At 40.3% G+C, this 10,716-nt stretch overlaps 1 protein-coding gene across 1 annotated transcript; it reads left to right on the top strand.

Annotated features, from left to right (window-relative positions):
• Nucleotides 1-5,430: 5,430 nt before the first annotated feature.
• On the top strand, nucleotides 5,431-10,440 carry LOC132994218 (inositol monophosphatase 1-like). Its single transcript, XM_061064420.1, has 9 exons — nucleotides 5,431-5,579; nucleotides 6,840-6,938; nucleotides 7,061-7,194; nucleotides 7,287-7,391; nucleotides 8,219-8,264; nucleotides 8,363-8,471; nucleotides 8,820-8,928; nucleotides 9,954-10,105; nucleotides 10,237-10,440. Exons 2-9 carry the CDS (start codon nucleotides 6,876-6,878, stop codon nucleotides 10,362-10,364), a joined length of 846 nt encoding a protein of 281 aa, XP_060920403.1. The 5' UTR covers nucleotides 5,431-5,579; nucleotides 6,840-6,875; the 3' UTR covers nucleotides 10,365-10,440.
• Nucleotides 10,441-10,716: the final 276 nt, after the last annotated feature.

Genomic DNA, 10,716 nt, shown 5'->3' with positions numbered 1-10,716 from the left:
AACAGCTGCTCATTTGATCTATTGGGCTATAAATCTTTGCCATTTAAAGCTTTATGAAAATATAAAAAATACAAAGTCAACTAAAACCTTCTTGTCTTACAGTATGTCCTGTTTAGTGCTGAACGAGGAACCAACCATTGTTCTTTGAAAAGCTGGCAAAGCTGTGTCTTCCTGCCAAATCCCCAAAAATGTGACCCTAGAGGTCGGCTCTGTAGATGTTTATTGGATTGTTTTCTCCTCTGCTTCAGTTACTCGGTCAGATTTATTTCCATAAACCCAACATCCCTTTGTGTGATCTGCTGTCACATCACATCACTTTGCTTTGCAATTTAACCATGCTAGCAGTGCGGTTATAGCAACATCAGTTGGTCAACTACAGTGACTAACGCCGATCTCAAATACTTGTGCAACTATTGGATGCTTTGTTATAAAGTTTGGATTCATGTTTCAAATCAAGCTTCCTTTGGTTTGCGATCCTCTTGACTTTCCCTATATTGCCACCATATCAAAGATACACTTGGTGTTTGGTGAATAACCCATGGACTGTGCAAAACATGGATGTGCATGGATGGATGACATCACCTGTTGCTTTCTGAAGCGAACGTTTTCAAGCCCGATAAAGTGATAAAATGAGCATTTTACCATGCATGATAATGGAGCTTCCTGGCGTTTGGATGGCAACAGCAGGCCTGTCTGTCTGTCGTCATGAAAGAAGCTACGGCAGAATTATCTGCAGACCTCCAACTGACAGCATATTTTTTACGATTTAGGTGCTAGTAAGCTTGTATTTATCGTTGATGCCGATGCTGTGTGTAAAATAGAGAGCATAAAAGTGTTTTTGCCGGTGTGTGTACGCAATGAGCCGCTTATGAGACAACTGAAATACACCTCAGTCTGTTGGAGTTTTCTGTTGACATTGTGAATGCTCTGCCAATTGGGTCGTACACTGTGAGCACATAAATCATAAGCTGTGGTCGTGCATTGTAAACTTTTCGTACAGTATGAGCTGACATACCACCACGACTTCTCTGCAGTCGTACAGTGTATGTCGGGCTTAAGGTGCTTTAACATGCCTAAGAACCTGCCCAAGATTAACTGTAGCCTAATGGAATTTTACAGCAGTGTCCGCCCTCCCTGCACAGCTGTAGACTCTGATTCTGGTTTAGTATGTCTCTCTTGAGTTAAAAAGGTATGTGAAGCACTTTAATTTGCATTTGTTGACTTTGACAGAACCTGATGTACAGGATCTATAAGCAGAACCCTTACAGGCAAAAACAACAGGTTGTGAAACACCCTACAGCTAATTGTCTGGAACATTTCTCGTTTGAAACCAATTTAAAACCATGTCTTGGAAATTGGACACAGCCTCCCTACTGGTCAAAGAATCTAGCAACTTTAAAGAAGAATATTTCACAGATCTAATTCATTACCTTTTTCGTTTACATGTCATCAGGTGCACGCCATCATCAGGTCCTTTCACCAATGTAGTGATGATCTGCCAAGCTCGATATCCTGCCTGTCTGTTATATGTTCAAAGTTACATTTTCCAGGAAGGAAACATTATCTACCACACTATGAACCCCCAAGCCGAAACGGGCTCATACTTCTGGACACATTTAAATTCTTTTTAGAGTCTTTGAATCTTATTAGAATCAAGGCTGATGTCAGGTAGACCTCATTCACACCTGGTAATTAAAGAAATCTGGATAAACAGAGATGCATTAAAATAAACGGTGTGCGAATGTGTTGTAATCTGAGTGTGAGCAGATCTGCCCGACCGCATCTGGAGATAAACTGGTCCACTTTGCAATCTGTTCAACATGCAGAACATCCGTGACTCACCCGCCTCCTGCCCTGTATTCTCATCTGGAATACGGAGATCAACCCATTTGTTTCTCGTTTGGACTGAAATATCTGGATGGATTACCATGAAATCTGCAAGAGACTTCATTTGAAGACGAAGCTTACTGTCTTTGGGGGTCCTCTGAGTTCTCTTCTAGCACCACCAGCCTCTTGACATCCAATGTTTTTTGGGGAATTGTCCCAGAAAGTAATATATAGAATGATATATAATGCAGGAAACATACTCAGGAGATTACTGGAGTTATTCCAGATCTCTTTGTGGAGGAACCTAACTTTTTATTTAGCACCACCAACATGCCAAAATGTTCTCTAACTCTTGATTTTTCCCTAATACCTCGAAAGCTAGTGACACACCCATCAACCTGAGCTACACCTTGTCTTAAATACTAATTATCAGATGTTTCTAAACTTGCTAGCCAAAGGCGGTTGTGAGCACGTCAGCATCCCGAGCTTAGCATTCAACTTCAAGCACCAGTGTGCCGCAGGAAGGCTTCATAGAGCTGCTAGCTTGGCTGTTGACTGAAAACTCAAAAGGGGCTCCGTGACAGGACAATAAAGCACCCGAGACAGGAAACAGCTCCTGCTCATCTTTCAGGTCACACCGTTGACCTTCAGCAACTTCAGCATCATGGCAGGCCTCAGTTACAGCTGTGATTCCAGGGAACCAAACATCCAAAACATCCGTCATCCTGGATAAATTATTCATAACGGACCTGCCAGGGTGACAGCAGGACTGATGTATTTGTTTTCCTTGTCCCATCACTTCCCTCAGCCTGTCTCCCAACGTTTTAGAGCGCGTCTTATATTTAGTGCACAACAGGGACAACAGGGTGACAACTGCTCTCCTGCTGCTCCCGGTCAAACAAAACTTTAAATCCCGACTTCGTGATACCCCATACTGATCTGGTACATTCAGCAGACATTTGTTTATTTCAGCTGCTACAACTCCTGGATCCAGTCACTTGTTTAGTGAGGTGACAATGTTTTTTTTTTTTACAGCTTTATCTTCATTTAACTAAACTTCTAACATACAATGATCAATACCAGACACTTCCTAAGACTCAGAAGTAGCATTTAAATGTTTTGTCATTAAGTGCAAGAGCAGATAGAAAAAAACAGATTTCAACATCCATAAACCTTGTGCAAGGTGTGGTGGTGGCGATGACGATCATCATGTCTGTACAAGCCCCAGGGAAAAAATAGCTCTGTCTGATTCTGCTTTCTTAAGTAATATCAGAACATGTTTAAACTAATGAATGCTCTACTTTTTCTCTTTAAATCTGTGCCTGAAAAAGGTTCAGTAAAACTAAAAACTAGAGAAGGAGTCTCTTGGAGTACAACATAGACACTGGTTGTTGTCGACATGTTTTCAAAGATGTTATCATTGTGGTCACATTAAAGGATGAAAGTAAGAAGGGGTCTTATTGTGAGTTTATTAAAACTTGCACAATTTACTTTTAATTGAACAATCTGTCTTGCAGCAAGGTAGGAGGGTTTGCAATACAAAGTGATGTTGTTTTAAAAGAAGCTGATTGAAGTTTTAGAAGAGGGGTTCCTAAACTTTTCAGCTCCTGACCCCCAAAAATAATGGTGCCAGAGATTAGGGACCCCCAGTGGATGTACAAAACTTCACAAATAGACACACAGGTGTGTTCATCGTTACCTGTAAAGAGCAGAAGACACCTTCAATAATTATATCATGCGCTAACTTACATTTGAAGTATTTTTACAATTTAATTTAGATTTAGATTTTACTTTGGGCTTTTTGTGCCTTTATGTGAGGGACAGGATAGAGTTGGAAATCAGGGTGAGAGAAAGAGAGAGAGAGAGGGGAATGACATGCGAGGAATGATACACAGGCCAGATTAAAACCTGGGGCACTCAAACTAATCCCTAGGCCACCACTGCCCAATCATTTAGAGCCAGACTGATTGATAGGCCGGCTGATAATATCGGCAAATATTAGCAAATCCAGCGGCTATTTTTATCTCAGATATGTGCCAATATTACCATTTGCATCATCACTACAACAAGCATCATCACCCTCCAGAGTGTCAAGCGGTGATGCACGTACTTGCACGGTTACTTTCCGGTTGAGTGACCATCTTGTCCATGTCATACTGCAAATCTTTTCCACAAGTGTATGATAACATCTAAGGGATCAATGCAATGAATGTGTATATATATCTCTACAGATTGAATATAGATCTAAGAAAGATATCGGCACAAATATCGGCTCCCAAATATCAATATTGGTATCGGCACCAAAACCTCCATATCAGTCGGGCCCCAATATGAATGTAACAAAGTTTAAATCTTGACTGCACAGGCCTGTGCACATGTTCAGTTTCACACAGTCATGAATATAAATGGATTGAAACATATTTATTGTATAATAAATACAAATAAATGGACAGTGTGCATTGGTTCTCTATTCTCTTGCAAATGAAAATGATTGGTAAGTAAATCACCTGTGGGCCTAAAATTTAAAAAAACATTGTACCTTGCAGTGACTCTTGTTTTGTGTTTGTTTTTCACAGACGTATAGACTATTAATTCTCATTTAAGGAACCTCACCTTCCTGTAAGATACGATAACCACAACCTTCACGTGTGTGTTAACGATAACTGTTGCGACAGTGATATTTGTCAACATAGGAAACGTTGCATCATATATGGTTGGTTATTGCTGGATTACGTAATATACATTATGTGTCAGAAATGAACAGTCTGACATACTGCAAGTTTAAATGAGTTGTTTGTATAGGAGTTGCATTGGTTCATTTAATGTAACAAAAATGATCAAATGAATAGCTTTATGTTGTTTCTTGCTGCTTCTAGCAAAAAGAAAAGGTCCAACTAAGACGTAAATATAAATATTTTCAGTTATTGAAAACGAAGAATTGGAGAACATCAAATGAAAAGCAGGCTTTTTTTTTCTTTTTTTCCCCCTTCTATTCGTGCAACTTCTTGCAGGCCCAGTCAGGCTGGTGCATGTAAATACACATAATCGACTCTGACTCACCAGGGGACCCTGCAAAGTATTTCCTGCCATAGTGGAATACAATAAAGGGACGTAAGGGAGAAGCTGAATAGCTTAGAAACTGTCAGGAAATATTAAACTGACTGGAGCATTGTTTGCCATGTCCAATCTTGTGTAGAAACAAGTCAGAAGCTGACATGTCTACTTCTCTCTCTCCACATATCTCTGCCACTTTAACCTCGGTTAAAACAGATTGAGGGAAGGGTTTATTGGCTGACAGTGCGGCGTCTTCTTTTCTGCACTTTCTGTTCAAAGCATTTAAATAAACCATCAAGTCAAATACTCTCTGTGCATATGTGACAGAAGTGTCATCAGCAGGGTGTGTCTGCCAGTGACATCTCCACATCGTGCAGTAGAAGAAGTCGAATCAGACTTATGGAAATTTTCCACCTACTAATCCGTCTGTAGATACTCAATGCATAAGCAGTACAGTATGTGTGCCATCAAGTTGTTGCAAGTCTTCCTGAGCACAGACTGTTCTTCTTCGAGTTGCTATGAAGAAACACCCGAGGGCGGAGCTAGTACTTTTCCAAGTCTGACATGCAGGCTTTTAAAGTTGCTTCACTTCTCAATTGAGGCAACGTTGAGAGAATATTTTCAGATAGAGGTGCACTGGCAGCAACGGGCTACATTGGACAGTATCACCTCACCTCACCTCACCTCACCTCACAAAGGTAAGGTTCATCTTTAATTTTTCAGAGATCATGCAGGACACTCTTGTGTGCTTATCATTATAGAGATGGAGAACTGTCATTGTTGTGTGACTCATCACCTAAAAAACTATCTCTGAAGTCAGATTATTCATGGAGAATCGGCTATGATGGAACTTGTCTGTTATGTCTCCTAGCAGAGATGATTCCTGTCACATTTATTAGTCACATACACATTTAAACATACAGTAGTTCAATGCATAGTGAAATATTTTAATATAATATTAATATATATATTAAAATATTATATATTTAATATAATTTTGGTACCTGGTCAGCCAGGATTTGCAGACATTATATCGTTGAAACTGGAAATGCAGAAGAGAAACTCTCTCATACAACAAAAGTTAAGATAGCATATTAAAATGTTAGACTCCAAATACAAAAGTGTTGCAGATGATGTCAAGTATAAGAAACTGACTACTATAATAAATAAACTTAAGATTTGAATTGCTGTATTCACACCAAAAATGACGTCTCCAGCAAAAAAAAATAAAAAAATAATTTTGACTACTTAGACAAACATATACAATATTTATCGACGAGACAGCCACTTTTATTGTAAATGTAAAATACAAAGTCAGAATTTGCTCCATTGCCAAGGCATGAGTACAAATGCAAAGGACTGATTTAAATGTCCTCTCATGTTAGAAGACCTGACAGCCGAATAAGGTCAAAATCAAAGCTGGACATGTGCAGATCGTGATTGGACGGATCTACCTTAAACACTAGTCGACAAAAGACTTGTAAAAAAAAAAAAAAAAAATGTGTGATCAACATCATAATAAGTAGATATCTCTTCACAAGTGGAGTAAAGATGAGTAAAAGTCAACTAAAGATGCAGGGAATGACTTTTCCATGCTCCTTAATTGGTTTACATTTTCAGGAGAACCGTTGACTTTATGAGGTATTTAAAAATACACTACCTTACCGTCAGCTATTTCTTCATCGCTATTTCTTCATCGCTATTATTCGTCTCGTCTTCAACCTGTGGTGATGAAAAAAAAGAAACACGTGACTGCTTGGCTTACATAACCTACTCTTTTGTAATGGAAGTGTGCCAAACAGGCTTCGGAGACGGGGGCCTTAAAGCAAACACGCCCCTCATATTTAACAACCTTTATTTAGTCTTTTAACTTACTGTCTTATTAACAACATTTTAATTGTTCGACGCTTTTGAGTCACTGATGTGCTTCTGTAAGCTTTATGTCATGTCATCTACAGGCTCTTCTCAGTAACACCCCCCTCCATAAGAACAAAATGGGCGACCAGTGGAAAAGTGCATACGACGCTGCTGTTCAAGTGGCAAGAAAAGCTGGAGCGGTATGCAGATCTTTTCTTCTTATAAATGTGTTTGTAGCATAAGATAAAACTAGAGATCTCTTAAGCAATTGAAGGGCATTTTGTGAAGATAATGACAATACTCTGATTTTTTTCTTTTTTAGGTAATCAGAGAGGCTGGGGAGAAGGAGATAAAGGTCTGCACAAAAAGCTCCACAGTTGACCTCGTCACTAAAACCGACGAGAGGGTGGAGAAAATCATCATCGGGGCTCTTAAAGAACAATTTCCCGATCACAGGTGAGACAGCGCGCACACACTTTCATAGTTTTTCACTGCATTGAACGCTTGTACTTCTGCTTACTGATATCGCTCTTTAACCTGTGCTGCAGTTTCATTGGAGAGGAGTCAGTCGCTAAGGGGGAGCCGTGTATCTTAACTGACAAACCGACATGGATCATCGACCCCGTGGACGGCACCACCAACTTTGTTCATGGGTAAGATGTTCGCGCTTACAAGAAGCGTTATCTGCGTGGGTTAAGTAATGCTCGGATCAACGCTGTCTCACAGAACTGTTCAGGATCTGAATCTCTTGTATCTCTCGGCTATATTGTGTTTATGGAGTCGTAGTTTTATAAGGGGGTCAAAAAATACCCATCAAACGATATGTATCCATTTAAAGGTCAGATTTGATATTTTGTAGTCTGTCCATAATCAGACCAATGAGTGGATATATATATTTTTTTTTACACGTTTTTATGGCCTGGTATGGTTGGCAAGAGGCTTCATTTCTCAATTGAAGCCTCCGTTCTCCTCCAGCGACACACTTCCAACGCCTCTCCACTCGCACTAAGAAGTCAAGCGTAAGCGTAGGACACATTTGTCTCCGCCTTCGGCCTGCATTGTTGTGTATGCCAGCTAATGTTAGCACATTTGAGCTAGCTTGTAGCATCACATTGCATGTAAATTGACACGGAATGACCGCGATCTAAAAACACTTTGATTCAATGAGCAGTGAGTAGGCTTTGTTGTTCTTTTTTTCGCTGGTCCTTGACTAAAACAGCTTTTATACGCAAAGGGGAGGAGCCGGCCGTCTCGTCCATGTAAACACAGCTCTGAAAACAACACAGCCAGCGGGACTCATGCTTGTTAATCATTGTAGACAGTCATGACTCAGAGAGACGTTTACAGAGGATATCCTTGATTTCTGCTGCATTTATGTCTAAAATGTTGCACATTCTTCCTTTAATGTACAGCTGAGTCTTGTTTGTTTTTCTTTCTTTATGCTCACCAATCTAATGTACATGAAACCACTTATTCACAGATTCCCCTTCGTGGCCGTATCCATTGCCTTCGCTGTCAATAAGGAGGTATGTTATACCAAATAGAAAAAGAGTTTCACGATCAGTGATAGAAGACGATCCAAATTTCATACATGAACGGTAAAAAAAAACGCTGTCTGTTTCAGTTGGAGTTCGGTGTGGTGTACAGCTGCTTGGAAGACAAGATGTACAGAGCCCGAAACGGGAAGGGTGCTTTCTGTGACGACGACAAAATTGAAGTGTCAGATGTAAAAGGTAATAAACACTTTTTTCACTGTGCAGGACACACGAAAATACAGGACATACTATTTAGCATATTTGAGGTAAAAAATAAAGTCCCAATAACGAGGAGACACAGCATTTCAGTTATCACTGACATACTCCATCCTTTGCTTTTGATATTGAATATGTGGAAACATTCTTATGAAGTAATAACATCAAGGTCACACATTTCTCTCAGAACAAATTGACGATGTATTAAAGCAGAATAACAAGGTTAAAAAGGACTTTGAACTTGTACTGTACGTGTGATAGTGGATACCTTTACCGTCAGTGTCTCACCTTTAAGTTGTTGGGCCTCCTTTTGGCCTGCTGTCATTGCAGATATCCACAAGTCCATTATAATCTCTGAACACGGAACCGACAGGAGCTGCGAAAAAGTAGAAAAAATCTTCTCCACCATGAAGAAGATCCTTTGTATCCCAGTGCATGGGTAAGTGAAGTGAATACAGACACTCATTATTATTGTGTCCACAGACCTGTAGAACCAAAATGACCCCAATCTGACTTGTTTTTACCATATTATAAACTTTTGATGTCTTAGAAATGTGTAATTTATATGAAGCAGCATAAAAACAAATGGACAAATGGAACCAAAACTTCCATAAGAACCCAGGCTTCTACGGTCACTTAACACGTTAAAGGACCAATATGTGGGATATCTACGAAATCATGAAAGAGATGTTACTATATCATCAGACATTAAGGAACAATGCTATGTTGAAGTGCTTCTCTGACAACAATGCAGCAGCCAGTATGTCCTCCTTCGAAGTTCAGATTCTGGTCCTGAACGGTCTGTATTTGTTTGGACCAGAGAAGGTAGGCGCTTTTAAGGCACCCTCAGACGTCCGTTTTGGACGCCGCTTGGTTTTGCCAGGAAAAAGGCAAACAGACCGGTGCTGCAGTGATGGAAGCACTTACAAAAGCAGACCTAGACTGTTTTCTTTGGATGACATCATCTACAGAGATTTAAAGTTAATTCACCACAATCAAGCAGTCGGCAACATCAATGGAGATTCTTATTTTTAAAAGGCAGAAACCTCGTTTAGAACCAGACATTTCGTTGGACCGCCCTCCGCAGAGACCGAATAGGTCAGGAAAAATTGTATTGCGAGGCAGAAAGTGAGAAATTGATGAAGATGGACAGAAAGGGAGACGGGGAGATGTGCAAACGGCAACCAAATTAGCCTAAAAATAGACGTAATGACTTTAGGCTAGGCTATCTGCTGCCATGATTTTACAAATCTTAATTTTGAGGAAAAGCCCATACAAGTGTCTCACAATGTAAGTGAACACAGGACCCTAGAAACAGAGGAAAGACCCTACAGTACTGTACTGTATATGAGCTAGTCTTAGCCAATACTCCTTAAAAAAACAACTCCGCTCTTCTTTCACAGCCTTTGTATGATGATGCTTCCTCATATATCTGTTCATCTCCTCATGTGTCTGTCCATTCAGGCTCCGTGGGTCAGGAACAGCTGCCACTAACATGTGTTTGGTGGCGTGCGGGGCAGTGGAGGCCTTCTTCGAGATTGGGATCCACTGCTGGGACATCGCTGCAGGAGCGGTTATAGTAAAAGAAGCCGGAGGAGTACTACTGGATGTTGATGGTGTGTATTCTTTCAAAGTCCCATGGGGTGGGGGGGGGGGACAGAATGAAATGGTTATATTCATAAATCACAGCATTTTTTTTTTTTATTGGTTAATTTGCTCTTAATGAAAGCTACGTTTGGTCTTTTAGGGGGACCGTTCGACTTGATGTCTCGGAGGATGGTTTCAGCCAACAACATGGTTATTGCCAAGCGGATCATCAAGGAAATTGAAATTTTCCCAGCGGAGAGGGACGACGCTCCCATTCCAAAAAAATAACCAAATTCTGTAAAAAATGAAGGACAACGAGAGAAAGCTCGCTCTATTGTCCTAAATAAAGTTTATTTGCTATAATGATTGTCCTGATTTTTGTTTCTGGTGTGTGTGTGTGTGTTTCATTGGCTGCACAGAATTCAGCTGATCATCACGTCTGTTCACCCGTCTTTCATTTGTCTTTAAAAATATTGAAGTCAAAGCGGAAAACTACGGAAGCCCCAAGCAGTCATGCATCCGATACATTTTATTTACTCTGTTTTCCTGAGATAACAAGACAAACTTCCTCTTGTACCCCCTAAGGCCCCGTGTCCACCAAGCGGTTTCTTTCTGGGAGCCAGCGTCTTTTTTTTCTCAA

The sequence above is a fragment of the Labrus mixtus genome, chromosome 19 (genome assembly GCF_963584025.1).
Source record: "Labrus mixtus chromosome 19, fLabMix1.1, whole genome shotgun sequence".
Classification (NCBI taxonomy): Eukaryota; Metazoa; Chordata; class Actinopteri; order Labriformes; family Labridae; genus Labrus; species Labrus mixtus.
Note: the sequence above shows the minus strand (reverse complement) of the source record. Positions and strands in the feature narration are given on the sequence as shown.

Bases quoted from the DNA above. Each gene is read 5' to 3' on its own strand.
- LOC132994218 (XM_061064420.1), top strand. From the start codon at position 6,876: ATGGGCGACCAGTGGAAAAGTGCATACGACGCTGCTGTTCAAGTGGCA. The intron at 8,265-8,362 runs GTATGTTATACC...TGTCTGTTTCAG, and splicing joins CCTTCGCTGTCAATAAGGAG to TTGGAGTTCGGTGTGGTGTA. The intron at 10,106-10,236 runs GTGTGTATTCTT...TTGGTCTTTTAG, and splicing joins AGTACTACTGGATGTTGATG to GGGGACCGTTCGACTTGATG.